This window comes from Centrocercus urophasianus, unplaced genomic scaffold, assembly GCF_019232065.1.
Source record: "Centrocercus urophasianus isolate 14NV4802_14NV808 unplaced genomic scaffold, USGS_Curo_1.0 seq_13, whole genome shotgun sequence".
In the NCBI taxonomy this organism is placed as follows: domain Eukaryota; kingdom Metazoa; phylum Chordata; class Aves; order Galliformes; family Phasianidae; genus Centrocercus; species Centrocercus urophasianus.
Window position 1 is genome coordinate 4,832,622 of NW_024884475.1, and position 26,393 is coordinate 4,859,014.

A 26,393-nucleotide genomic window follows, 5' to 3' on the forward strand; every position below is an offset into this window, starting at 1 on the left:
GCGCCGGCCCCCCCGGCTTCTACAGCCCGTCCGTCCGTCAGCCCGCCCGCCCGCCGGGAAAGATGTGGCTGAAGCTGTGCTTCTTGCTGCTGTATTTCCTGGTGCTCTTCGTCCTGGCCAGGGTGTTCGAGGCCGTGGTGTGGTACGAGACCGGCTTCTTCGCCACGCAGCTGGTGGACCCGGTGGCGCTGAGCTTCAGGAAGCTGCGGACCATCCTGGAGTGCCGCGGCTTGGGGCACTCGGGGCTGCCCGAGAAGAAGGATGTCCGGGAGCTGGTGGAGAAGTCAGGTAGGGCCGCTTCCCTCCTCCCTTCCCTCCCTCCCCTCGGGCCTAAGGCGGCAGCTCCGGCCAAGGGCATCGCGGTGCTGCGGCGGGAGCCCCGGGCGGCGCTCGGACGGCGGCACCGACGGCGGCACGACGCTCCGCGCTGCGTCAGCGCGCCCGGCGCGGGCCCGGCGTGACCCCTGAGTGCCCCGAGCTCGGCTGTCGGTGGGGCGGCTGTGGGGGGAGGCACGGGCGGGCGGCGTTCCGAAGGCCTCGGCCAGGCTGTCAAGAAATGGTTTCCCGTCGGGAGGTGGTTTTTGCTTTCGGGTGTGCAGCGCAGCTCTGGGCTCCCTGCGCTCGGCTGAAAGCGAATGTCATCGGCCGTGAAAAACGAGGAGGAAAGAATTCGAGGAGGAAAGAATCCAAAGATACGCAGGCTGGCGGGTTGCTATTTATTATTTAGTGGGGGCTGGCTTATTCTCTGCATCCCTTTCCCTACGGATCGCTTGTTTGCTGGGAGGTGTCATCGGGACGGGGATGAGGGAAGCAGAGCTGTGGGATCAGCGGGTGCTGTGCGTGGAAAAGTGGTGCAGAAGTTGGTACAGATCCGTGGAAGTGGGGGGCTGTGGGGCGCCTGGCAGCACTGAGAGTGGGCAGAGCTGCAGGAGTGCATGGAAAGTACAGATGGCCCAAAGGGAAGTGGCCCAAAGGGCTGGAGATGGGCTGATGTAATCAGCATAGTGCCAGCCAAGCAGGACATTGCTGCTTGTAAATCACGGGGCAAAGGGCTGCTGTTAGAGAGAGAAAAATGCTGGTGCTCAGTAAGGGAACCAGACAGAAAAGACAGAAAAGGGTTTGGATGAATACAGGGAGGTCACAGCCACAAAATGCTAACTGGCTTTAATAATTGATGTTAAAGCTGGGCAGCTAAATCTAATTTGCTTGTATTGTTTGTTGTTTATTTATGTTGTTTATTCACTTTCCTGCTTCACCAGTAGGCTCCAGGAGGCAATTTCGGTTTTGTTTCCAATCACTTTCGCTCTTTGGCTGTCACGTACTTTCATGATGTCATTATGTTTGGGCTGCAAATGCTGCAGGGAAGTGTTTAACGCCAAACAAACTGTATTAACTGACTTAAAATGTCATGGAAACAATTCTAGTGCCAATAGGCTTTGCAGAATTTTTCTCTAATTTTGAAGTTTGAATTCCATGAATACTTTTTGAAAGCTCTCAAGTGTTTCTGCTGTAACAGCACTTCTTTTCCCCCCTCATTTTGTAGGAAGCAGCCTCTTCGGGCAAAGCTTCATTTCTTCAAGTTGAACATATTAGTTGCAAAAATACCAGTTGTTATTAAGAATGTTAGTAATGATGGCAGAACAAATCATGGGGAGGAAATGAGGTTGTGGGGGAAACATCAAATGATTTCACCACGAGCCCCTTTTCTCGCTAGGATGGAGTTGATGAGAACTAATTCACAACTTTGTAAACAGAACCCAACAGCTGAATTGTTCTGTGTTGGATTTTTGCTTCTTGTGGGACACTCAACATGTTTTTAGGTACCGTATTTCTGATTGAAATGCTGTTTGAATGATCAGTGCTGAGAATTTGTTTGCTCCAAAATTACTGTCCTGTGAAATGCAAGTCAAGATACGTGAATTCAGATTGCTGCCTGCCACTGAGATGCTGTTGTTTTCAGATAGGGAGGCTCAGGAGATGTTCATTTACTCTCATGTGTGGTATGTCTGTGTAATCAGAAGCGTTGTCAGATTGTTCATAGTCAGGTCCCTATGGATGGAACTAAAATAACTTCAGTCGCCTTCCTACAAGGGTTTTGAGCACCCATTTAAAATCTACCCAGTGAAACTGCTGCTTTCTGAAATAGACTCACTGTTACTATTAGAATTTGCTGCTATTAAGTAATCTGTCATGATGTTTTAACAGAATGTCTCCAATTGCTTCTTTTTCAGGTGACCTTATGGAAGGGGAACTTTATTCTGCCCTCAAGGAGGAAGAAGCCTCTGAGTCAGTTTCAAGTACGAACTTTAGTGGTGAAATGCATTTCTATGAGCTTGTGGAAGATACAAAAGACGGGATCTGGCTGGTACAGGTATGGATGTTTTGTCGTGTATTTTTATGTATCACATTCAAAGTGAGTTTTGAACATTTTTGAGGGTGGTTAACTAGAAGAAAAATGTGCAACAGGGAGATGATGGCAGAGATAAACCACATCAGGGAGATCACAAGGAGCAAATCTGATCTAAAAATTGAGCAAGACTGGAAGTGACAGAGTTCCTATACAGAGAAGAAGAAAACCTGTTGCTGAGAGGATTGCTTTTTGAAGGCAGATGCTTTACAGCCAGCAGACAAGCAGAGCAGCACACACCGTAGCACACAGACTGTGCAAGTAGTTGGCCCTGGTACTGTGCAAATTTGTGTATAGTGTGAAGTAAGTGCATTAGGTATATATGCTCCCAGCTGGCACAGGAGCAGTGCCTCTGGTCTTGCTCTTCTTTTATTACATGCTCAGACCCGATTGGTTTAAGTGTCTATTTATTTAAGGGGCTCAGAGCACTTTAGCAGTCTCTCTTACCTCTTCACAAGGGAGACAGGTGCAGCTTTCTGATCCAGCAGCCTGTTTGCACAGTATGTTCTGGAAGCTTCAGGTTTGCCTTTCCCCAAACCTTGTGGGCCCATTGATTTACAGCGAGCTTCCCCAGGGCTGCATGAGAACAAGAAAACATTTAGGCTTCTGCAGATGAGGCTCTGGAACAATTTATCATCACTCTTGATAACATATGAGAACATAAGATAAGTAGTCTAAATTAAAAATGTGAAAAAATACTTTCCTTCATCAACTTCTCCATTGATAAGAGATCTTTTTAGGCAAAAGTTTCCTGGGACCAGCCACGTTGGGCAGTCAGACTTTTCCCCCAGATAATCAATTGTTTACCTGACAGCTCTCCTTCCTGCAGTGAGCGGTTTGTCTCCTACTTTCATGTTTTCTATTTCAATTGATTACCAGGATTTAATGACTTTCTGTTACTAGAGCTGTGCTATTGCCACCTCTGAAATAGACAACGAGGTGAAGGATTACCTGCGTAGTCAAAATGGCATTGGCATTTTGGAAATGAACGTTGAGTCCAAATTTCAGGTTTAAATCGTACAGAAGGGAATCCTTCAAGCAGAGAGAGGGCTGTTGAGTGACATTGTGCTTACTGTCTCTCAGCTAGCTGACAAATGTGAGTATGATGTGAAAAAACTCTTCTCCATACAGTTCAGAAGAGTAAAATGTGGCAGTTCTGTTGTCAGTTGTTTGCTGAATTTTAATGGTAATATATTTTCAGCCAGCTTCATAATAGCCAGTCAGTCAGGCTGCATTTTGATATCTCAGATGTGATGAATGTTGTCATCATCTTGGAAATATTTGCACAGCTATTCAGTTGGTCACAATAGCTGTGGAAAGAAACATTATTGAAATTTACTGAATAATTTACTTGCTGAATGCTGTTGGTCTCTTTCTCCGCAATGAAAACCACTCAAGATATCAAATTTCTTTCTTTCATTTTTGCCTTCCCTCAAGTTTTCATCACTGTGTTTTCATTTGTTTCCCTTGCCACAATTACTTCACTTCTGCACTGGATTCTTTGTGTCCTTTCACAGGTTTTTCCATGCTCTTTTCATGTGCTTTTTCCCCGCAAATCTTCCTGTTACCACCTTCCAGTTCCAACTCCTGATTGCTCTCCCATTCTCCTTTACCTTTCAGCGTACTGTGAAACAGCTGCTCAGCTCAGAGCTTAGGCAGGGGACAGTGCAAGACCGAGGATGCTTTATGTAGAGGTTCAGTGACCACAGAGGAGGGAGGAATGGTCTGCTCTGTTGTTGCTGCCGGCTGGGAAGCAGAAAGGAGCTCCAGGTTCTTTCCTGACCCTGAATCTGTTCCACACAGGCTGGGAAAGCAGTGGAGGGGGAGGAATGGTTCTGGCTCAGCTCACGCAGTGCTGAGTTGGGCTGTGTTGGTTGAGTTGGGTTTGGGAGACAATCGTGATGATGTATCAGAGGATGAAGACTCAGAAGATGATTTTAATTTTCCAGTGCATGTAAATGAGATTTCTGGGTGGCACAAGCTGGTAATGTAGTAGCATGCACTGTCTGCAGAGAATGTGAGCAAAATGAGGAAACTACGATTATTTTTTGATGTGTCTGATCAGTTCAGAGGTGAATTTATCGTTTAGAGCTGGCAAGGCAAACCTGGAAAAAGTCAGAGACCGTATGCAGGGAAACCAAGTGTTTTGTGGCTATGTTCCGTGTTCTGGAAACCCACATGCAAAGAATTGAGGTTCAGTGGTACAGCAGTAGTTTGTTTACAAGTGTAGCTGCTAGCAAGTGTCCCATGTTCCTCTGTGGGACTTTCGTAGAGCCTCCGACAGCAGCATGTTCTCTCTCTTATTAGCTCATGATCTCATCACCTTTCCTTTTATGTTTTTCTTCTTGCTTGCCAGCTGCTGTTATGCACTTCTCTGGCGAGCAGGAAGGATGAATGGTAGCTTCTGGAGCAGAGAATGGTGCTGCTTGATTTATTGGCAGAGGAGTAACTCAACATTCTTGCTTTTCCAGGCTCTGCTATGCCTTAATACTCTCTGGTTAGCCTCTACAAGCCTGTCACATCCAACAGTGTACATAGCCATTAAGGCTTTTTAAAAACATCTGATAAAAGATCCATAAAAAGATCTTTAAAAAAAAAAATAAAAATCTTTGAATGAAGTTAAAATCTAAATTTATGCTTTTCTTTTGTTTAAAAAAAGACCTTTGGTAACATGGTGTTAGAAAGAAGCAAAGAGAACTTCATTCTTGGCTTAGAGGCAGCAGGACGAACATGTTTACCAGGCAGCATGGCTGGGAGAGATGCGAAAGATGTGACTGTGAGTGGAAAATAACAGCACTGCCTCAGTTGGAGTAGACCTTCAAGATGACCAATATGACCAGCCCAGCCAACTGCCTGCCCCGCCATGTGCCAGCAATAAGCCACGTCCCTTAGTGCCATGTCCACATGCCTCTTCCATCCCAGTCTGTTCTGCATCCGAGCTTCATGTTCAAGTGGTGTAATTACAGAGTGAGGGATGTTCGTGTGGAGTTTTGGTGATCTTTCTTCTGCTTTGATTTGCTTTTGCGTGTCTGCAGAGTAATTTTCATATTTGCCTTTTCAAATTTGCCAGGTGACTGCTTGTTCTCATTAGAAGGAAATTAGGTGTAAGCACTTAGCTCATTTAAAATACCTTGTTCAATGTTTGTGCCATTTTTTCCAGTAGCCCTTCAGGATCATTTACCATAGGATACCCCATTTTAGCTTTCAGTATCCTTCTGGAGAGCCTTCTTATCCGGCCAAGGGTGTAGAACAGCATCAGCTGAAATGTGATAGTTCTCACAGTGCCTGCATATCTTTGCTAATTCATTATAACAGCTCATTCATTTTCAGCCCCTGCATGTGGAGAGGACTCAACAGAGCTGTTCAGATTGGTGGGTAGAACAGCTTGCCTGCCTTGAAAAACTACGTGTAATTTCCAGGTAGTTAATTGTTATGTGCTCTGACAGATGCACTCTTCTGTCTTTACCTATTTTAACCAAATTTCTCATTGTTTCTTTCTTGGAAAAGACTAGTTAAAAAAAAAAAAGCAAATAACAAAAAACAGAAACCAGACATCTTTAATCCATAGAGATGGATTGTGAACTAGTTGTGAGTCCTTGGCATAGAGAGACTGTGTGGAAATTCAGTTTCATCAGCACAGTGCAGAATAATAAACTGTGTGTGAGATGTCTTGGAATGAATGAAGGTGCAGACATTCATGGATCATCATAGAATCATAGAGTGCCCTGGGTTGAAAAGGAGCACAATCATCATCCAGTTCCAACCCCCTGCTATGTGCAGGGTCGCCAACCACCAGACCAGGCTGCCCAGAGCCACATCCAGCCTGGCCTTGAATGCATTCAGGAACATCATAAATAGGCATTTTCCCATTTTCCCATGTTTCTAGTAAGTAACACACCAGATCAGTTTTAATTAGATGTATTTCTGTGACTTGTCCCAATATCTCTACTGTTTTATCTGTGGAAGGATAGTAAAGTAACAGTTGATGACAAAAAAAACCCAACTATGTCAGACACATGGGAAGACGAGTGTTTTTCAGCTTTTATATCTTTGTGGATGCTTCCATAGAGCATACGTGCTCTGTGCAGAGCTATGAGGCTGCCTTTGCTCACTTACCCACTGCAGGCACCCTGACTGAGTTCCTGGTCCTCTGTGATTCTGGATATCTCAGACTGGAGAGTGGTGAGCCGTGCTGACAGCTCTCACACACGTGTGACCTTACCACTGCCTTAAATAACTTAGAAATGGGTTTTGCTCTTGGCAAAATCATGCAGGTCTTTCCAGTTGGCGGTCTGAGTTCCTTCATGCAGAGATTGCCTTGCTGACTGCTCCTGGGGGGACTGCCTGGATGTGTTTGTGTGCAGAGGGTGATGATGGCTCTTCAATTCCCAGGTTTTGTTCTTCCTTGCGATTTAATCTGTGTTACAGCTCCCCAGTGCCCTGTCTTGATGGGTACTTGAAGCTGTCTTTGTGGCCAGGCTGTAAAACCGAGTTTTGACTATTTGTGTGTATTCAGAACGTTGTGTGCTTGTATGAGCAGGTGTGCCTGACACCTGGTGTCTTGGCTAACTTCCAGCTTGGATAATGTTGGAGCTTCCCTTGGTGCTTTCGTTTGGATAGCTTTCTCTTCCTTTAATGGCACACGCTCATATGCCATAATGGCTCAGAGATGCTGCCAACGTGAATATTTTTCCATCACAAAAAAACCCAAAAATAATAATGTAGAAAACACATGTGCATCTCTGAGCTTCTCTTGTGTCATCTCCATTCTGCCTTTCTATTTTGTTCCCTTTTTTTCTTAGTATTCCCATCTCTGGTGCAATGTAACAAATACAAGTAGAGTGGCTCTTAATCAAAGGACCCAAGCACAAGGGTTGTTGAGTAGCAAAGTAAATAATCTGTCAGGATGTTTTTCTCTGGAGTGTTGCTGAGGTTACTGTGGGTTTCTGAGGCCATTGGGCTGGGTAATAAATAGATTTAAGGAGTGATTTTAAAATGTCCTCTTAACAGAGCTGCCTGTCACAGGTCTTCAGGGTCTGTATCTTTGAACATACTGCTGTTTGCTGCATGGAAGCTCTTTCCTCCATCTTGCAATAGTTTTTACACATCAAGTGGTTAGTATGTTTCTTTTCTTTGTACGTCTTAACTATCAGAGGAGGAACAGAAAATAACTAAAGGAGCTGGAATTGGTTAAAATAATGAGTGCTGAAGCACCACAAAGTGTTGTTTGTTCTTCATTTTTCAGTGTCTGACTTTCCTTCTCGTGCCTTGTGATGTTTGAATAGTCTCCATGGTGGGAGAGCTTCAAAACTTACTGAGATTGCTCCTTGTTAGAAAGGCCAGCTTTGAAATCTCTGCATAGTGGTGTAAAAGAGATTGAGCAATATCTGATTTGAATGAACAGAAATAGGAGAGTGCTCAAATGAAGCTTCTGTGTTGTGTTCAAACGCTGCTGGGCTACCAGAACAGGAATCTCTGCATTTTGCTACAGCAAATGTTTCCTGGGGTCTCTTTGGTAGCCATTACAACTTTTCCTGGTACTTATCTTCTTAAAGTTTCATAGAATAATTTAGAAAAATCCTTAACAATGGCTGGGAATGACCAGGCTGGGGAGTTATGGTGCAGCTGCATCAGTGAAAGTTATGAAGTGGTCACTGTGGTGTCTGTGCCTCTACCTGAAGGACTTTCCTTTTGGATTAAGCAAATTGGATTAAGCAAACAACTGTTCACAAGGGTGGATAGTGACAGGACAAGGGGGAATGGTTTTAAACTGAGGCAGGGGAGGTTTAGGTCAGATATGAGGAGGAAGTTTTTCACACAGAGGCTGGTGAGGCACTGGAACAGGTTGCCCAAGGAGGCTGTGGATGCCCCATCCCTGGAGGCATCCAAGGCCAGGCTGGATGTGGCTCTGGGCAGCCTGGTCTGCTGGTTGGTGACCCTGCACACAGCAGGGGGTTGGAACTGGATGAGCATTGTGGTCCTTTTCAACCCAGGCCATTCTGTGATTCTAAGAAATGTCTCACTGACATTGTATTTTTCAAAACATGTATGTTTCTTTCTCTGGGGCATTTGTTCTTAAAGTCTGTCTGCTTCTTTAATGTCATAACACTGGCTATTTTAACTTATAGATCAAAATGATTTTATTAATTAGGTTCTTAATTGGCGTCACCTGTTTATGTCCATGGGACTATTCTGTCTAATTGAGAGTCAGGAGAACTCTTCCAATGCAAAAGCTACTCACACAACTGCCTGCTGAAGTCATCACAGTGTTGGTACTTCCAAAGTGACACGGCCCCTGTGTCCCTCAATTCATATTTTCTATTGGCTTCGAGTTGCACCAGGGGAGATTGAGGTTGGATGTTAGGAAAAACTTCTCTGAAAAAGTGGTCAGGTGCTGGAATGGGCAGCACAGGGAGGTGGTGGAGTCACCAGCCCAGAGGTGTGCAGGAAATGTTTAGCTGCTGCTCTGAGGGTCGTGACTTAGTGGGAAATATTGGTGATGGGTGTGTGGTTGGACTGGGTGATCTTGGAGGTCTTTTCCAACCTTGGTGATTTTGTGACTAATTCTGTGCTTTTTGTTTTGTTTGTTTTCATGTGATATCTGAAATCCATCTTTTTAGGTATGTGGTTGTATAGTGGAAAGTGAAAAAGAAAACTCAGTTGCACGACATAGAAATTGAGTTCTCCAAGGTGCAGACTTTCCATCTTTGCTTTGCACATCTTGGTAGCTTAACTTACCTGCAGTATTTCACAACAGTTGTTTGGGAGTCTCCTGACCTTTTGATGTGTTTGAAGAAACTCATGTCTGAGTCTCCAGAGAAACCTGGTAGATAGATAGAGTCCAATGAGGGCCAAAACCTCTCCAGTTTCTTCTGCCACACTGATTGTTCCACTCATGCAAATTGACATTGACATGAAGAGGAAGAGCAGGAGTTCAGATCCAGTCCTCTGGCCTGGGTGATGTGTACAGTAGGTACCAGATGTATTCCATGCTGTAGGATTGTCAGATGGCGGGGTAACTTTGATCCTGTTGGATGCTTTTAGCCCATTAAGATGATTAATGGATTAATTGGATTATCTTCTTTGTATTATTTGTCACTCTGACAGGTGATATTTTGCAGAACGTGAATGCAGCTAATAACAAGAAGAGCTTGAAGGGCTTGTATTCCTGTAAATGTCAGTTTCCCAGTAGTGCTGGCTGATCCCATAAAATATACCTGTTTTTTTTTTTCCTATGAGCTTACTCTTGATTTCTCCAGTCAGAGTGGAACAGATGGCCAGAAGGGACCTTCTGGATTAGCGAATTCACCTCTGCTAGGCTGTGGAGTAATGTTTATAAAATACCTTGCTCTCTCTTTAAAATAGATTGTCTGTGTGTGGTGCTCCTGTTGACTGTTCCATTCATCTTGGAAATGTGCCTTGACTTTAGGCCTAAGGGTATTCGTGGCTAATTTGTTCTGATTGTGCTTGAATTGACATTGCCCTTCAATTCCAGTGACTCCAAATGCCTACCCTGCTACTCCCAGTGCATGGAATCAGTCAAGCAGTTTGTTTTTGCCAGGTGTGGTATTTCCTGAGCTTGCTTATCTCACAGCCAGTTACTATTGATGCCATACAGCCCTGCTGGATCAGCTGCAGCCCCACGCTTCACATCCCACTGTCCTTTCTACCTGATGAACGCCCAGTGTCCTGTTTGCTATTGATTTCAATTTCATTCCTGACACTCTGCTTTATGAGGTTTGTATGGCATTACAATCCTCTTTTTTCCCCGTGCTCCCCAGCTGTGTCAGCTGTGAATGGCTTTGGGCTTTCTGCAGGAAGGGCAGTAATAGGGACATACACTGACCAGATCTCTGAGAGAAATCCATTAAGAACTCTGTTAATACCTTTCTGGCATTTTGATATTTTCTTGCCTCAGCCAATTTCTGATTTGCTTTCTGATTATTGTATTTTTTTTACTCGTTACAAAAATTGATCCCCATTTCACCTGCAAGCTTCCCATGCACATCACTAACGCTGTACCAGATTGGGAAAAGATGACTACCTTTCCTTTGTCTTTAAATCCAGTTCATTGTCTCCAGGAGAGGATTGGTTTTTTACTCTCATCTTAACAGGAATGATACAACTTCAGTAATTCCAACCTGAGCAATTCCAGGATTCCATGCTGAAGGGGATGGGAAATTCAATCATCTCTGTGCCTTTAAAATTTGCTCTGCAATTTGTTGAGATCAAAGTAGTGGGATAAGTTTTTCATTTGCTCTTAAAAATAGTAACTAACTTCCCATCAGAATGCAAAGCACCGTGACGGTGGTTTTACAAGAAATGTTTGCAGGTGGATCTGTAATTCTGTGTGCTCACTGCATCGCAGTTCTGCTCAGTCTGATTTGAAGTGCATGATATTATTTGAGTTTTGTTTCCAGCTTCAGGTGCCATAAACATGCCTGCCTGTCCCCAGCCAGCCATCTTCTCTTCATCTGATAACAGAGGCAGAGCACTAAGTTCATTTTTGAGACAACTTTTCCCCCTTGCTTTCAATACAAAATGTGGATTTCTTTGATGCCTCGAAGAACTTGCAGACCTCTTGTGCATTCACTTACCTGCTCTCCTCAGCCACAGTTCTTATCAGCTAACTGTCTCATCTGATGAAAATTCACACTTCTTAAATAAGATCTGTTAGAAGTGTTTGTAAGTTATCTTTAGACTGGATTACATCGTGGTTACTTACCCTGTAGTTGACACCCTCTTCCACAGAGATGATGGAGTCCTGTGTTCAGTGTTGGGCCCCTCTCTGCAAAAAGGATGTGGAGGCCCTGGAGTGTCCAGAGAAGGGCAGTGGAGCTGTGAGGGGTCTGGAGCACACATTTTATGGGGAGCAGCTGAGGGAGCTGGGATCGTTCAGTGTGGAGAAGAGGAGGCTCAGGGGGGACCTCATCGCTCTCTGCAACTCCCTGAAAGGAGGTTGGAGCACAGTGGGAGTTGGCCCCTTCAAACAGGTAACAGTGATAGGATGAGAGGGAACAGCCTCAAGGTGCACCAGGGGAGGTTCAGGATGGATGTTAGGAGAAGGCTTTTGTTAGAAAGAGCAGTGATGCATTGGCACAGCTGCCCTGGGAGGCGGTGGAGTCACCGTCCCTGGAGGTGTTCAACAAGCACATAGATGTGGCACTGAGGGACTTGGCTTGTTGGTGGGGGTGGGTTGAACTCAGTGAGCTTAGAGGTTTTTTTCAACCTTTATGATTCTATGATTGCTTTCCAAAGTGCCTCTGTGCAGTGAACTCCCAATGCTGTCAGTGGGTGTTGCCTACGAGGAACAGCTGCAACAGTCATCTTTGGTCGTGTTGTTTTTTGGTAATGAAGACATAAAAAAAGCATGAGCTCAAAGCATGTTGCAAAGTGTGCAAAACCATAGGAAAGTTCTATTTGGTTATGAAACAAAAATTGTCAACTCTACCCTTGTCTTCCAAAGTAACTTTCTCCAGCAGCACAGACTTTGATAGGATGGGAGTTATAATCAGACCATCCTTAGAGATGGAAGGGACCTGTGAATGCTATCTAGTCCAACTCCCCTGCAATGAACAGGGAATCTGCTATTAACCTAGCCTGAAAATCAGGCAGTACCAACAGCCAGTGTGACAAACACAGAGACATACTGGTGACCTGTCTGCAGTGCCTCGCATTCTCTGGGCTCTGGCAGTGGGTGCTGTAGTGTGGTGTAGTGAGAAGGATCTCTTAGCAATTGGCCCAGAGAGTAATACACTTTCCAACGTTTATTTCAGAACTCCTTAATAAAACGTAATGACTCCTCACTAAGCCAGGTGCCTTTATTGTGCTGTAGTAGCTTTGGGGATTTACTGATATAAATGTCTCAAGTTGTCTTTAGGAATGTGGTCTCTTTGGCTTGAAGTATACAGAAGAAAGAAATTGAAAATACCCAGCAGGTGATGTGAAGAAGCCTCAATAATACAGCAGTGTCCCCAGCTGGTTATCTGGGTGCCTGGAGGTTACACTTAGCCAGCCCATGGGCAGGCAAGCTGCGTGATGTGTGTGTTCTGAGAAGGGCTGGAAGGATTCCCATCTCAATCTTCAACTGTGATTTTATTTAAACGCATTGAGCAGTGCAATCTGTGGCTTCAGTACAGCTTCGTGTCTCCATATAGGACATCCGGTGCAGTAAACCCATTTATTTTCAGTTTCTGAGTGGATGCTATTTAGCACAAAGCAGATACATTTTTGAGTCTCAAATGCTGGGCATGCTTTCCAGCCCAGTGTCTCAGCCTGTACACGGTGAGCTCTTCATCGTGCTGGCAGCCTAACTTAGGGAGGAGAGCTGACGTTTCGGGTTATGAAGCCTAGAAACGACTGGGAGCAGTTTAATGGTGGGTAAACAAATGCCTAACAAATAGAAGTTTCAAAACTTGGTTTAAAAACGTGTTTCAAGTGGTTGCCAGTCAGCTTGTGGAAGCATGTGAGGCATTTCTAAAATAGAAACTGTGACAGCTCATGGAATAACACATGATCAGGCATGTCATTCAGCATTAGCTGCCAGCAGCAGGCAGGCAGGTTCTCCTTTTTTTCCCCTTCCCTGTGCAGTTATCAGTCCTTATCCTTCGTTGCAGACACCTGTAGAAGCTTACATGCAGGTAACCAGAAGTACTTCTTTAATACAGCATGGCAAATTAGACCTTGGGATCTATCAAAATGAATTACCATCTTGGAATTGCAGGTGGGACATGGGAGTTGGTGGAGAAGTCACACAACCTCATGGACTGAGTCACTGGCAGAAGATTTTGGGTTATTATCTGAGAGTTTAATTACTAGTTTCCACTGCTCAGAGGTGGTTGATGGCAGAATAAACTGATATCAGGTCCACACACTCTACTTACATGCGTTTTACCTGCTTTGAGACAGTGTTTCTTTGGTATGTTGTAAGTTTAAATGACAGTGTGCTTTTCTGCCTCTCTGCACAAAGAGTATTTCTGTCTTAGAGTGTCACTCACCAAAGACACTTGGTGCACCTGTGTTCTATGTTCCTATTGCATTGTCTAAGGGAAGGGGAAGATGATATCGAGTGACCAGATCTCTCTTTTCATGAAATTTGCTCTTTATTTTGGAAAGCCAACTTACTGTGATACTGAATTATTATCTTTTTTTGGCAATAGGTCATAGCGAACGACAGAAGTCCACTGGTGGGTAAAGTCCACTGGGAGAAAATGGTGAAGAAAGTATCGAGATTCGGCATACGTACTGGCACTTTTAACTGTTCCAGTGACCCCAGGTATATTCTTAAAGGATTATCCAGAATGTTTAAGGCTGAGCTGTGTTCCGGCAGCTGGGCTTCCTGCGTTGTAAAAGCAGCTGTGATAGAAGGTGCTTTTGTTTATATCTTTGGTAAAGTCTCTTCAGAATTCTCTGCTGCATTATTTATCAGCATCATAAACACAGGTCTGCAGCTTCCTAAAGCACTGTGGGGGAAATGCATGATGAGACTGTGTAGAGCATCATACAGCAGTGGTAGAGAATGAGTAGAAGAATCTGGCCTTAGGGCACTCATGGACAGGAACTGCTTGCTTAGAATGCAGCTGAATATAGCTCATATAAGAGAGCTCTGGGTTGCAGAGATGCTTTTTTGCTATCTGGAAAGGAGAAACACAGGTGAGCACCAAGCTTCAAAGCAGTTCCTATTCCTCAGGATTATTGCTGTCCTGTTCCTTGACAAATACGTGCATGCTTCCATACAGACATGAACACACCCTTTGTCAGCAGGCAGCGCGCTGTGCAGGATTCTCTGTTGTTTACGTACGATTTCAAATGAGGAAGAAAAGCAGAGTCAAAGAAGCTATTAATAATCCTGTGCTGCTGCAAAAGCAGTCGTTTAATGGCGTTGTGCTGGAAGCATTTGCTTCACATGACAGGAAATCTGGCCTAGAATTTTGGTCTGGGGATTATGCATGTATCTCAAATGCTAAATGTTTACAGAAATTGCAAAGTTAATTGGAAGGGAAGATTCTTAGACTTCACAGTGTTTAGAGAAATAATCTTATATAGTAAAAGCACTGATACCTGAGCATCTTGAAACTTTGGCGGTGTTTCTCTTTGCATAGCTCCTAATTAGCCTCAATTTTATCATAGAATCCTCATGAGTTCATCCCATCTCAGCCTCTGCTAGTTTTATGGTGAGCTCTCACCACACCAGTTGGCCTGCCTGCATCCTTCCAAAATGGCCCCAGTAAGAAGTGCACAGCCTTCTCACTTCATTGAATCTGCTGTCAACATGCCAGTTAAATTCACCCTGCTGCTGACTGGCAAAACTAGGTTGAGGGAAGCACTGGGAGAAGTTATCTGAAAGCTGCAGGACATTGACCTGCATTGTGATGGTTATTTTTTTTGGTCAGAATGCCTATGAAAAATAGCTCTGCTACCAAAGCTCTGTGGTGTAGAGAAAAAAGTCTACTTGCGTTCTTCTCAAAGCCAGTTCCAAGGCAAGGTGACTTTAATGGTCCAGTATTAAATGGGGAGGTTGTTGGCCCTGCATGTGGCAGGGGGGTGGAGATTCACGATCCTTGAGGTCCCTTCCAACCCTGGCCATGCTGTGATTCTGTGTGATGCTGTGTAATGTGTGGCCTTGCTATAATAACCAGTGAAAACGAACGCTGTTCCTCTTTCAGCATCTGACACATGCATATCCGCTGACGGCTTTCTTGTAAGATAGATAACAAAGACAGAAAAGATGGATAAAAGAGATAACAGATGTGTTGTAAGAGTAAGTGCTCTCTGTCAGAGATGATTGGATGCCTGTATTTCATGCTGTTATCTGTAAGAACTCCCAGGTGCTCACCGTGTCTAATTTCTGGGCTCATTAAGGAGATGTAAGGACTGCAGCTGCAGGAGTATGCAGCTCCATCATCTAACTTGCCGTTTTCTTTGCAGATACTGCAGGAGGAGGGGCTGGCTGAAATCCACCCTCATTATGTCAGTTCCACAGACCAGCACCTCCAAGGGAAAAGTAATGCTTAAAGAATACAGCGGGCGCAAAATTGAAGTGGAGCACATTTTCAAATGGATCACAGCCCACGCTGCTTCTCGGATCAAAACCATTTACAACTCTGAACATTTAAGAGAAGAGTGGAACAGAAGTGACCAGTACCGTGTGAAAATATACCTATTTGCCAGCCTCGACCAGCCTCCAGCCTTCTTCTCTGCACTAAGTGTAAAGTTTACCGGGAGAGTAGAGTTTATTTTTGTGAACGTGGAAAACTGGGACAATAAAAGTTACATGGCAGAAATTGGTATCTACAAGACACCATCCTACATACTTAGGACTCCTGAAGGGATTTACAGGTATGGAAGTAATGCTGGTGAATTTATATCACTGCGTGCCATGGATTCCTTTTTGCGCTCGTTGCAACCAGAAGTTAATGATTTATTTGTTTTAAGCTTAGTTTTGGTTAATCTGATGGCTTGGATGGACCTGTTCATTACGCAAGGCGCTACTATAAAGCGATTTGTGGTTCTTATAAGCACTTTAGGGACGTATAATTCACTCCTAATTATTTCCTGGCTACCCGTGTTGGGTTTTTTGCAACTACCTTACTTAGACAGCTTTTATGAGTACAGTTTAAAACTCTTCAGGTACTCTAACACAACTACATTGGCTTCTTGGGTAAGAGCCGACTGGATGTTCTACTCTTCGCACCCAGCGCTCTTCCTCAGCACGTACCTTGGCCATGGTTTGCTGATTGATTACTTTGAGAAGAAGAGAAGACGCAATAACAACAGCGATGAAGTCAATGCTAACAATCTAGAGTGGCTCTCAAGCCTGTGGGACTGGTACACCAGCTACTTGTTTCACCCTATTGCTTCCTTTCAACACTTCCCTTTTGACTCGGATTGGGACGAAGACCCAGATCTGTTCTTGGAGCGTTTGGCCTTCCCCGATCTCTGGCTTCACCCTCTGATACCAACAGATTATATCAAAAACTTACCAATGTGGAGGTTTAAATGCCTCGGCATCCATTCGGACGAAACGCTGGAATCCCTCCAAGACAGCGAAAGTGACTCTGACAGTGAGAACAGAGAGGTGTTCAGCAGTGAAAAAGACATCTCGGAGGAGGACGAGCCAAATACATTTCATAGGCGCAGGGCAGGAGAGCCTCGCTGCCGTGCCGACAGCTGTTCGTGTGCCAGTCCATGTTGTCACAGGGAGCCTTGTGAACGGAAAGCGAGGTCGTACGGGTCGTACAGCACCGCAGACGAGCCGGATTGGTCAGCGTGGCCCCCTGGGATGCTGCACTGCACGGAATGCGTGGTGTGCCTCGAAAACTTCGAGAGGGGCTGCCTGCTCATGGGCTTGCCGTGCGGCCACGTGTTCCACCAGAATTGCATTGTGATGTGGCTGGCGGGAGGAAGGCACTGCTGCCCCGTCTGCAGGTGGGCTTCTTACAAAAAAAAGCAGCCATACATGCAACCACAGCCTTTGTCCAACGATGCCCCGTCTTAGCCGTGCGTCCGTGTCCTGTGTCAGCTTTCAGGATATTACTGCTTGCCTTTTCAATGTTAGTCACTTAAAAGATTACGTGGTTTGAAGTTTTAGTTTAAATGTTAGTGCAGTGAACTAAAATATACATGATCTAACGTTAATGGCAGAGTTATTTGGTTGCCTTGTGTGTTGAACTGAATGCATTCTTACCGTACAATAACTTCTTTCTTTTCATCATCCTGAAACTCGACGCTGTTTTTGTAAGCACAAAATCAAACCTCCACCAGAAGCGTATCCCAGCAAACGTTTACAAGTGAGGATAGGGGGGGGAATCTAAATTCTAACCGGAGATGATTGCTTAATTTAAGTGTTTCTTATTTTAGAGTCTGTTCAGCACATCCTTGTTGAATAATGTACGTTATAAGACAGTACCGTTTAAAAAGAGATACGTGAAATAAATTATTTTAAAAGGAGATTTGTAATGTTAATTGTTTTGATAAATATTTTGTGTGTATAGTTACAGATGTCTTGCTGGTCTGATTTATCTGTGAAGACAATAAAAATATAACACAACTTTTGTGACTAATAAATCATCTCCTAGGAATGCTGGAATTCATTTCTGTACTGTGAAGGTAGTTGTGGTGTCCCTGTGCATTGCAGAAGAGTTGGAATAGGTGGCCTTCAGAGGTCCCTTCCAACTCGAAGGATTCTGTGATCCAGTGAACCACCGGCCGAGCAGAAGGCAGTGGTGTCTCACTGAGGTTCTCTGCTTGATCAGGGGTTTCCTAATTGATCACAGATTGCTTTCTCAGACCCTCTTCCTTACAACCTGTCTCTCCAGTATCTCATCTGCAGACATCTATGAAGGCCTCATGGTCTCCAGTCTCAAAGCAAACCATCATGAAGGGGGAGAATGCCTTAGAGTGACCCGAGCACCCTGTTAAGGCAGAACATTCCAGGTGTTGGTGTTCTGCAGTGATTTCTGATTGCCTGGAGAAGAGCAACAGCTGTTTGATGCCATGAGAAATGGGGTCTGGTTTCTTTGTATTTCAGTAAGAAAGTGCAGCTTTGGCTGTGCCTTTCAGGAATCAGCTGACTGTAAATTCAGTGAGGAAATTTTGCTTTGTCTCCTCCCCAGTTCTTGCCCATGTGGTACAAAAGGAGGACAATTAACAGTGAAAAGCATAAACGCAGGTGCCAGTTGCAGTTCTGATCCATCTCTTTACTGTGCCTCTAGAGACATGTGGGATGTGAGTGCTCACAAAGCCATTTGGCACTGTTTTATCCATGCAGGGGACCTGGACACGTTTGTTCTGTCACCAAATGTTTCACACCTCCCATCAGCAGGTGTCATCGCAGGAGGACACTCCTAATCATCAGAAGAGCTGTTTTGAGCAGTGCTTCTTTTCTCATATCCTATCGCAGCGTTGAGGTCAGGAGGTAGAAGGGGCATCACCAGCCCTGCTGTACTGCAGAAAGTGTTTTTATTCCGACAGAGGGCTGTCGGTTCATGTCCTTCATCCCTCGTTACCGAGGCGGAGCGGTGGGAGGCACAGTGAGGGCACAGAGCGTGTCAGCTTGCAGTGTGCGAAGCACCATCGCACTGAGTGCTGTAAGCACACGTGCTTACTGTAAGCAGCTCCCAGCCTGCCTGTATTTCTGCACAGCTCTTGCGTGGTTTGCTGAGCACCTTGAGGGCATGTTGGTACGGCGCCGTGTCCTCAGGGCACCGCGTGCTGCTGGAAAGCCAACCCCAGCACACAGCCCGTGCCAGGCAGCGCTGCTGGGCGCTGGGTCAGCTGCTTTTGTGAGCTGCTGTGCACACCTGTTCCAGCTGATTTAATGACCTCGCTTGCTCTCCTGATCCAATTCTTCTGATAAATGACCGAAAGTGCTGCTTAATTAGCAAAAGAGCCACAGAGGGCACTTCCATATGTGCAGATAATTACGGACAGTGGATGGGAATGACTGAAGGGTTTGTCGCCCTGTGCCTGTGAACCGCGTTACATTAATTGCTGTGATCCAGATCCTGCTGGATGCATCTGCTTCAAAATCCACAGCAGCTGTCCTGGCGGTCCCTGCAGGAAAGAGAAAGCAGTGTTGTGCCTTTATATTAGGAAACGCTCGTGTCGTGTCTGCAGAGGCATCCAAAGGGAGCTTACTGTGAGCACAGGATCTCAGTCTACCCCCAAACAGTAAAAGCGGGGAGCAGAGAAAAGGCCAGGCCTAGAGCAAGGCTGGCAGTTGCACTGTGAGTTTGCGTGGCCCTGCTGGCTGCCTGCTGCCAGCGCTGGTCCCAGTCCTCAGTCGCGGGGCTGCTGACCACGCGTTCAGTGACAGCTGCTTTCCTACGCTGCTTTTCCTGCTCTCTGATCCCAGAGGAGAGCTCTCCTTTCCAAAGCATCCTCAGATCTGCTTTCATTCTGCTCGAGGTTTTGAATAAGGGAAAAAAAGACAAAGGTGGACTGTCCACTTTTGTGAGTACGATTAAAACGGCTTTCTGTGGGAACTGGAAAACAGTCACAGCACCGTAGAACCATAAAATGGCCTGGATTGAAAAGGACCGCAATGAACATCTAGTTTCAACCACCTGCTGTGTGCAGGGTCGGCAAGGGTAAGTATGATTGTAAGTCATCGCGGTGAGATGAAGTTAACAGCACTTCCGTGCTCCTGAGCCTCTGCAACCTTTAAACGCCGCGATTACTCTGGCGCCGCAGGAGCGGCACGGGGGGGCGGGGCTGACGCGGTAAGGGGCGTGGCCAATCGAATTACGCCCCTCCCTCACGGCGGCGCGCAGGGCGGAGGCGCGCGCATGTGCAACGAGGCCGGGCGGCGGCCATCGGCGCAGGCGTAGAGGGCCGTGCGCCGCAAGGCCCCGTCAGCGGGCGGGGCGGGAAAGGCGGCGCCGGGCGGGCCGGTTCCACCATGGGACTCTTCGGCAAGACCCCCGAGAAACCGCCCAAGGAGCTGGTGAGCGCCCGGCGGGACCGCTTCGGGCGGCGGGAGTAGGGGTGCGGGACCGGGAGGCGGCGCGGGCCGTTGCCGTGGCAGCGGGGGGTCCGGCGCCGAGCCCCAGGGCTGCGACTCGACTCCTCGGCCTCGCGGGCAGCGGCCGTTTCCTGAGCGCTTGTGTCCCGTCGTGCTGCTGTGTGGAACCGGAGCGGAGTGCGAGGCACCGAGCGCCGTGCGAGGGGCTGCGGTCAGCGGCGATGGCTGCGATGCGGTTTGGTGCGAGTGGTTGCGTTGGGGGGAATCGTGCAGGACAGCGTCCCTTTACAGCTGGAGTCCAGCTAACTCTCGCGCTTTCTCATTTTGAGGTGAACGAATGGTCCCTGAAGATAAGGAAAGAAATGAGAGTCATTGACAGACAGATCAGAGGTGCGTCCTTCTGGCTTTTCTTTTGTGTCCCTGCCTTCCTTGTCATAGAATCGGCCTGGGTTGAAAAGGACCACAGTTATCATCCAGTTCCAATCCCCTGCTGTGTGCAGGATCACCAACCAGCAGACCAGGCTGCCCAGAGCCACATCCAGCCTGGCCTTGGATGCCTGCAGGGATGGGGCATCCACAGCCTCCTTGGGCAACCTGTTCCAGTGCCTCACCAGCCTCTGTGTGAAAAACTTCCTCCTAATATCTGACCTAAACCTCCCCTGCCTCAGTTTAAAACCATTCCCCCTTGTCCTGTCACTATCTTCCCTCATAAACAGCTGTTCCCTTCCTGTTTACATAGAATCATAGAATCACAAGGTTGGAAATGACCTATAAGATCATCTAGTCCAACCGTCTTCTCATTGCTACTGCTACCACAAGCACTAAACCATATCTTGCAGCTCCTCATCCAGACGCCTCTTGAACACAGCCAGGGATGGTGACTCCACCACCTCCCTGGGCACCCATCCCAGGCTCTCTGGGATGGCTGACCACTCTCTGAGAGAAAAAGTTTTTCCTCATGTCCAAACTAAACCTGGTACAACTTGTGGCCATTTCCCTGGGTCCTGCTCATTGCCTGGGAGAAGAGGCCAAACCCCTCTTCACCACAAACTCCATTCAGGAAGTTATAGAGTGCAATGAGGTCTCCTCCAGACTAAACAATCCCAGCTCCCTCAGCCGCTCCTCATAAGACTTGTGCTCCAGACCCCTCACCAGTTTCATTGCCCTTCTCTGGACACGTTCCAGGGCCTCAATACCTTTCCTGTAGTGAGGAGCCCAAAACTAAACACAGTACTCGAGGTGTGGCCTCACCAGTGCTGAGTACAGGGGGATGATCACCTCCCTGCTCCTGCTGCCCACACCATTTCTAATGCAGGCCAGGATGCCGTTGGCCCTCTTGGCCACCTGGGCACACTGTCGGCTCATGTTCAGACGAGCATCAATCAATACCCCCAGGTCCTTTTCCTCTTCACACTCATCCAGCCACTCATCCCCAGTCCTATAACGCTGCATGGGGTTGTTGTGGACAAAGTGCAGGACCCGACACTTGGCCTTGTTGAACTTCATCCCATTCACCTCAGCCCAGCAATGCAGCTTATCTAGATGCTCCCTTCAAGTACTTGAAGGCCACAATGAGGTCTCCCCGGAACCTTCTCTTCTCATGGCAGGGGAAGGGGCTGAAATCAAATAAACCAGGGTAGTTATTGCATCTGGAATGGAGAAGTAACGTGGTCCTGGGGCTGAGTTGGTCTGTCGTACAGAAATGTCATCATTCTGAAATTCTACAAGTAAAATGTTCTACGTAACCTGAAGTGTTCTGCAGAGATCTAATGTACCCGTGTCCCATCTGGTAGGATGAATTTCACTTATCCAGAACTTTCTCCAGACTGACTTAACGAATGGCCTTGGTGCAGTGTGGCACTTCCCATGTAGAAGTCCTAAAGAGCACACAGAAATGGGAGTTCCTTCCTTTTCTTAATGGTTATTTTGCTCTTACATTCATGACGCTTTTGGAGATGTCTTGAAAAGCAGAGCGCTGTGTGTTATTACTCTGCTGTTTGCTCTCTTTGGTTTGCCTTCCCAGAACCTGAACAATTATTTTCTTTGAAAATACACGCCAGCAAATGACTGTTTTTTTTTCTCCCAAGTCCATAGCAGTCTGTAACTATTGGCTGTGCATCTTCTTCTGCACTTCAGATATTCAGAGAGAAGAGGAAAAGGTGAAACGGTCGATAAAGGATGCTGCCAAAAAGGGGCAGAAGGATGTGTGTGTGATCCTGGCCAAGGAATTGATCCGCTCTAGGAAGGCTGTAAGCAAACTCTATGCCTCCAAAGCTCACATGAACTCTGTTCTCATGGGGATGAAGAACCAGCTTGGTAAGAACTTCTAAGCCCCTGTGCAATGACTCCCCCCAGCTCCAGAGACAAGAGCTAAATTTCCATTTTCAGAAGGTCATCTGTAGGATGAGTTGAGCGAGATGGAATTTAGAAGCAGGCTCCTCTTATTAAAGGAAGCTGATTCTGGGGGGCTTTCAGGACCTGGAAAATTCTTCCTGGTCCTGGTCCTGAGGGATCTGGCTGCTGCAGTTCTGAGTCCCCACATCCAGCCATGATGGGTGCTTAGCTCCCATCAGTGCCATGTACCAGCACAGCATAAACACACAGCTTTGAACGAACATCAGCAGCACTCGGGCCTAATCCTCCTCTCTGGGGTTGATGAGGACTGAGATCCACGAGTAGATTGCATCTATGTGATGTGACATTGCAGTGAACTGGCAACAAGGAGGCAAGTCCCCAAACTCCAGGTTAGTAAGCTACTGAAACTTAACATTTCAAAAGGTGACTCCCCACGTACCTCATTCAGCAGAGAGGCTGGGGCCATTCCTGCAGATTGGGATTTTCTTTAAAAGGAAAGATGCAGAGCAGCCTCTGTGTTCCTGCTGCTGGCATCTTCACTGTACTATGAATGTTCTGACATGCTGACCAAGCAGTGAGAAAGAATGTAGAATTCAGTCTGGGGTTTGTGTTGCAGGCTGTACGTTTCTTTTAAATTGCCTAAATGCAAGTTTTTATCTGCACAGGGAGGATATAATTTCCTTCCTTTCGGTGACACAGGGATCATTCAAGTTATTCTATGCCTCTCCTTCACAGCTGTCCTCAGAGTAGCAGGTTCATTGCAGAAGAGCACAGAAGTCATGAAAGCTATGCAGAGTTTAGTGAAAATCCCTGAAATCCAGGCGACCATGAGAGAATTGTCCAAAGAGATGATGAAGGTAAGATCTGTAACACAGATCAGGCGTGGGTGAGCAGGGGGTGGTTGTCCAGTGAGCTGAAGCACTGTGCAACTTCTGAACCATTTTACCATTATACACCAGAAGGCTTTGGCCATGTCGTGCCAGGCCCTGTAGGGAAGTATTTTTACATGCAGATGGGAAAGAAGGGAAGCTTATGTCAGACACAAATTGTACAGCCTGTCATGTAGTTTAGGCTTTATGACTGAAGCACATGAAGTACAGATGCCTCTGTGATGCAAACTTGCATTAAGCTGGGTTGGAGATGCTGTAGCATCTTTCAACTTTCAGCGTACAACAGAAGTGAATAACAGCTGCAGGGTGTGAATGTGAGAACATGCATCTTTAATCCTCGTTTCTTACTGCTGTTTCTGTGCACCAGTTGTACAGATACAGGCTCAGAATGTACATCTGACTACAGCCAGTCTTATTCAGAAAAGCTTGAGCAGTGATTGGATGTCCTGGATGGGCATCAGACTGGGAAACTCAGACTGGGAAATGACTGCTCTCCAGTTTCCAAGGGCCAAGACCTGCTGTCTTCTTGTTCCTCTTAGGCTGGTATCATAGAGGAGATGCTGGAGGACACCTTCGAAAGTATGGAGGATGAGGATGAAATGGAGGAGGAAGCAGAGATGGAAATTGACAAAATTCTGTTTGAAATTACAGCTGGTGAGTCTCTGAGGGCCACCAGGAGCCCAATGAATCCCACTGCCCCAGCCATGAGGGCCTGTAAAGTCAGACAGCTGTTGGGTGTTACTTGACAGTGGCTGGCAGAATTATTGAAACGCCCACCTAAGAGCTGCTGATTATTAAATTACAACATAATGCTCACTAAGGGCTCTCTTTATGTTGTTCACAGGAGCCTTGGGTAAAGCACCTAGTAAAGTCACAGATGCTCTGCCAGAGCCAGAACCCATGGGAGCAGCTGCTGCTGTTGACGAGGAGGAAGACATTGAAGCAATGCAGTCACGATTGGCTACGCTGCGTAGCTAAGGAGGAAATGTACAGTTTGCCTTTGTTCCACTATGGGATGTTCTATCTTCAAAATGCAACACTTAACATGTGCAAATATTTTATGTAATATATTTTTTTCTGCCTGAGTCCTGTATTCTCTAAGAAACTACTGTAATAGACACTTCTTCTTGGGGGCTGCAGTCTCAAGAGATTACTTTCCCCTTTTCTTTCAGCCTGTCTCAGGTGGGAGATGATGGTGAAAGGGCAAAGGTCTGTAATGTGATGTGTTTTCAGATATCAGGTCTTGAAGTACATTCTGAGGGAAGGATGCTCCTTCAAGCTAAACAGCACTTTGGCTTAATCAGCTACCAAAACCTTCTGTGGTGTGAGGTCTTTGACTGACTGACTGACTCCAGATTTTATTAAAGCTGCTCTTAAAGTGATGCATGGACACAGCTGCTCATTTGCACCTCTCCAGATTTTTCGCCTTTCGCAGCTCCATTTTGGGTTTACAAAGCTAAAGAAAAGCTTTCATGCAGGAGCAGCTGTTAAATAAAAAGAAAGCCTGGACAGAGCCAGAAGAGGAGGTAGGCACGGGAAGAAGCAACAGCTTGAACAAGTAAGCATAAACAGCATGAAAATGATGAGAAAGGAGGTGGCAGAAATGAAAGGCAAGCTGTGGCACCCGCACTGTGCTTAGCATAGTGGCAGCTCTTCTGCCTGTGGCTGGTGCAGGTCACAACAGATCCTGTCCAAATACTGCAAAACGCAACTAACTGAAGATCTGTGAAATGAAACCTGGTACCCACAGAGCCCCCAGGCAGAACAGTTGTGGCCCAACACTGCTGAGCAGCAGCATCTGTTACCCACTCTGCTCATCCAAACCCGGTAACACAGTACAGCAGTGTTACAGGCCAGCAGCTGTGAGCTTCATCTGACACTGGTGCAGTCACTGCAGTCACAATATAAACAAGGATGGCTGCTGGAATTCATCTCGTTGTGGTTGGGGGGGTGGATCCAAGGTCCCTTAGAGCAGCTTGAAGATACTGTGAGGAAGGTGGTTGCACTGCTGTAACAGTTCTTGCTGCAGGCTGGAGAAGCACCTGCTCACAGAGAGCAATTTTATTTGAACCTGCTGTTGCCATTTGTGCCACCTCAGTTCCTTGCTCTGAAATTTCATACAAAGACATTCCAATAAAGCCCCCTGAGCTCGAGAAGAAGCCCCTCCATCTTCAGTTTTCATTAATTTCGTTGAAAAGAAGAGTACTGACAAATGCTCAGAACTCCATCCCGTACGTGGCATCTTAACACTGAAAGGTGAAGTCACCTGCAGCTGTCTGAACATCATCACAACCATACCAGGTACTTCTGTGGTTGTGAAGTTAGCTGCTGTTTAAGAGGCACATTGTTGGAGTTTGAATCCCCAGCACAGGATGCCTCCTCCCAAAGGGAAACTTCAGGCAAAACTCATCTCGATGCAGCAGAGGCAGCACGCACTGCCATGCTGCCTCTGTTCCAACAGGTCAGGAGCACGGAGCCTCACAGGCAAAGTAAGCAGTCTCTAATTTTAAGACAGACTTACTGAAGAAAGTTAAGAGTGACTGTGTTCAGAGAAGGCACTCAGAGCTGGGAGCTGCCCAACAGCTTCCGGTCCCAGCTGACGAAGCAAGGAGGAGCCAAGTGCTGTTCACTTTCATGCTGGAGGCAAACAGAGGCACAGCCCACAGCAGCCCCAATGCTTCTGGTTGGGGCCCAGCTTTGAGCAATGAAACTCAAGTGCTCCCTTTCTGCTGCAAAGCAAACAAGAGCTGACTGAGGGCAATTTGTTTCTTATCATCTTCACAGCTCAGAAAGGAAAAACACCTGGAAAGTCAGTGACTGGCAGTAGTTGATAGCTGGGGTAGGACAAGATTATGTAACAGCAGTAGTAAGGAAATTCAAAATCTATCTTTAACAAACGGGTCTCAGCTGTATGTGCACGTCTGTGTGTAAAATCAGTGTGACTCATTACACTCCCTGGGTGCTAGGATACTGCACGCCAGCTCCCCACACATCTTCCACCCAGATCCAAGAAAGGCAATTAAGCTGCTTTATTTCATTTACTTGAAACTCGCTATTGCAAGAACGAATACTCATCTGAAACACAGCCTTGGCTTGAAGGGTTCTTCATTGCTTCAAACACAAAGTGACAAGTGAACATGTTGTTTCTCGCTGCAGGAGGCAGACAGAGCAGCGGCTGCTCTAGCTCAGGTGTTTTCTGCCAGCTAGAGACCTCAGCAAGTAAAGATGGAGGGAAGTTCTCACTGAACAGACAGGTGTTCAGCAGACATCAAGGTAG

The 26,393-nt window shown here is 46.4% G+C and overlaps 1 protein-coding gene across 4 annotated transcripts; it reads left to right on the forward strand.

Annotated features, from left to right (window-relative positions):
- LOC122157227 (charged multivesicular body protein 3) lies at window positions 1-24,498 on the forward strand. 4 transcript variants are annotated; one of them, XM_042812730.1, is made up of 7 exons: window positions 11-288; window positions 2,232-2,371; window positions 20,201-20,261; window positions 22,008-22,187; window positions 22,962-23,083; window positions 23,656-23,770; window positions 23,961-24,498. In XM_042812730.1, exons 1-7 carry the CDS (start codon window positions 63-65, stop codon window positions 24,092-24,094), a joined length of 978 nt encoding a protein of 325 aa, XP_042668664.1. In that variant the 5' UTR covers window positions 11-62; the 3' UTR covers window positions 24,095-24,498. The 4 variants fall into 4 exon arrangements, with proteins under 4 accessions (XP_042668661.1, XP_042668664.1, XP_042668662.1 ...); XM_042812729.1 differs by lacking the exons at window positions 11-288; window positions 2,232-2,371 and adding an exon at window positions 19,747-19,853; XM_042812727.1 differs by lacking the exons at window positions 20,201-20,261; window positions 22,008-22,187; window positions 22,962-23,083; window positions 23,656-23,770; window positions 23,961-24,498 and adding exons at window positions 13,567-13,682; window positions 15,335-17,487 and having other exon boundaries at window positions 1-288.
- Window positions 24,499-26,393: the final 1,895 nt, after the last annotated feature.